The sequence below is a fragment of the Numida meleagris genome, chromosome 24, assembly GCF_002078875.1.
Source record: "Numida meleagris isolate 19003 breed g44 Domestic line chromosome 24, NumMel1.0, whole genome shotgun sequence".
Taxonomy (NCBI): Eukaryota; Metazoa; Chordata; class Aves; order Galliformes; family Numididae; genus Numida; species Numida meleagris.
In genome coordinates, this window is record NC_034432.1 from 1,742,739 (window position 1) to 1,744,212 (window position 1,474).

The 1,474-nt window shown below is 57.0% G+C and overlaps 2 protein-coding genes across 2 annotated transcripts in view; one reads left to right on the forward strand and one right to left on the reverse strand.

The window, feature by feature from the left end:
* On the reverse strand, positions 7-1,442 carry B4GALT3 (beta-1,4-galactosyltransferase 3; the record flags this gene model as incomplete). Its single annotated transcript, XM_021376450.1, has 2 exons — positions 7-435; positions 1,182-1,442. Coding segments are annotated over 2 exons (456 nt in total), but the record flags the coding sequence as incomplete, so codon positions are not given.
* LOC110387837 (palmitoyltransferase ZDHHC3-like) overlaps positions 1,451-1,474 on the forward strand; it is a 4,147-nt gene continuing 4,123 nt past the window's right edge. Inside the window, exon 1 of the mRNA XM_021376451.1 lies at positions 1,451-1,463. Coding sequence (XP_021232126.1) covers positions 1,451-1,463 — 13 coding nt within the window. The remainder of the gene's footprint in view (positions 1,464-1,474) is intronic.

Consider the following 1,474-nt stretch of genomic DNA (forward strand, 5'->3'; position numbering starts at 1 on the left):
TGGAATGGTTGGGTTGAGAGTGACCCTAAAGATCAGAGAACCATGGAATGGTTGGGTTGGAAGGGTCCTTCAAGTTCATAGAACCATGGGATCATGGAATGGTTGGGTTGGGAGCGATCCTAAAGACCATTCACCAATGGGATCACAAAATGCTTGGGTTGGAAGGGTCCTTCAAGATCACAGAACCACGGAATCCCAGCACGGTTGGCTTGGGAGGGTCCTCGAAGGTCACAGGAGCGCTCACCTGTACCCGAATTTATTCATGGCGATGGAGACGTGTTTGGGGTTCCAGGGGTCGCAGGTGTAGAGGTTGTGGTCGTTCTCGGGGATGAGGTCGACGTCGTGCAGGAAGAGGCAGTCCCACTCCTCGTCCTTCAGCGCCTCCTTCACCCCCACGTTCAGCAGCTTGGCGCGGTTGAAGGTGCTGTTCCCCGCCTGGGGGGCAGAAACAACAGGGGATGTGGGGTGACCCTATAAGAAATATCATGGGGCGACCCTACAGGAGCATGGGGCAGCATGGGAATAACCTATGATAGAGTTGGGTTCCAACGTTGGGCAACCCTACAATAACACAGGGGGAAAATGTGATCCTACAGTAACACAGGGTGACCCTATAACAACACAAGGAGGGACACAGGTGACCCTACAATAAATACAAATGGGGTGACCCCACAATAACACGGGGCAGCATGGGGATAACCCTAGGATAGCGTTGGGTTCCAACGTTGGGCAACCCTACAATAACACGGGGGGAAAACGTGACCCCACAATAACACGGGGTGACCCTACAATAAGGAGGAGGGACACAGGTGATCCTAGAATGAAATGAGGTGACCCTACAATAACACAGATGGGGGAGGTGGCCCCACAATAACATGGGGTGGCATGGGGATCACTCTACGATAGCGTTGGGTTCCAACGTTGGGCAACCCTACAATAACGTGGGGGGAAAACGTGACCCCACAATAACACGGGGTGACCCTACAATAAGAAGGAGGGACATGGGTAACCCTAGAATGAAATGACGTGACCCTACAATAACACAGGGGGAAAATGTGATCCTACAGTAACACAGAGCGACCCTATAACAACACAAAGAGGAACACGGGCGACCCTACAATAACACAGAGGTCCCCTCCGGCACCAACCCGACCCCGGACCCCCACCCCAAGGGCCCCCACCTGGTGCACCACGTAGATGCCGTACTGCAGCTGCTGGCGCTGCAGGAAGGGGTGCAGGTAATAGAGGAGGTGGCCCAGGTGCGTCTCGCGGTTGCGGTGCGGGACGATGACGGCGGTGCGGGATCGCGGCTCGCAGGTTTGGGGCTGGTAGCGCCCGCCCGGCTGCACCGCGGGGTTCTTGGCCTGGATCTGCTCCAGCGTGGGCACGCGGCTGAAGGTCACCGTCAGCGGGCCGACTGCGGGGGGGTGGGAGGGCGGTGTGGGGCACAATGGCAACCGGCGGCGCCAACCGG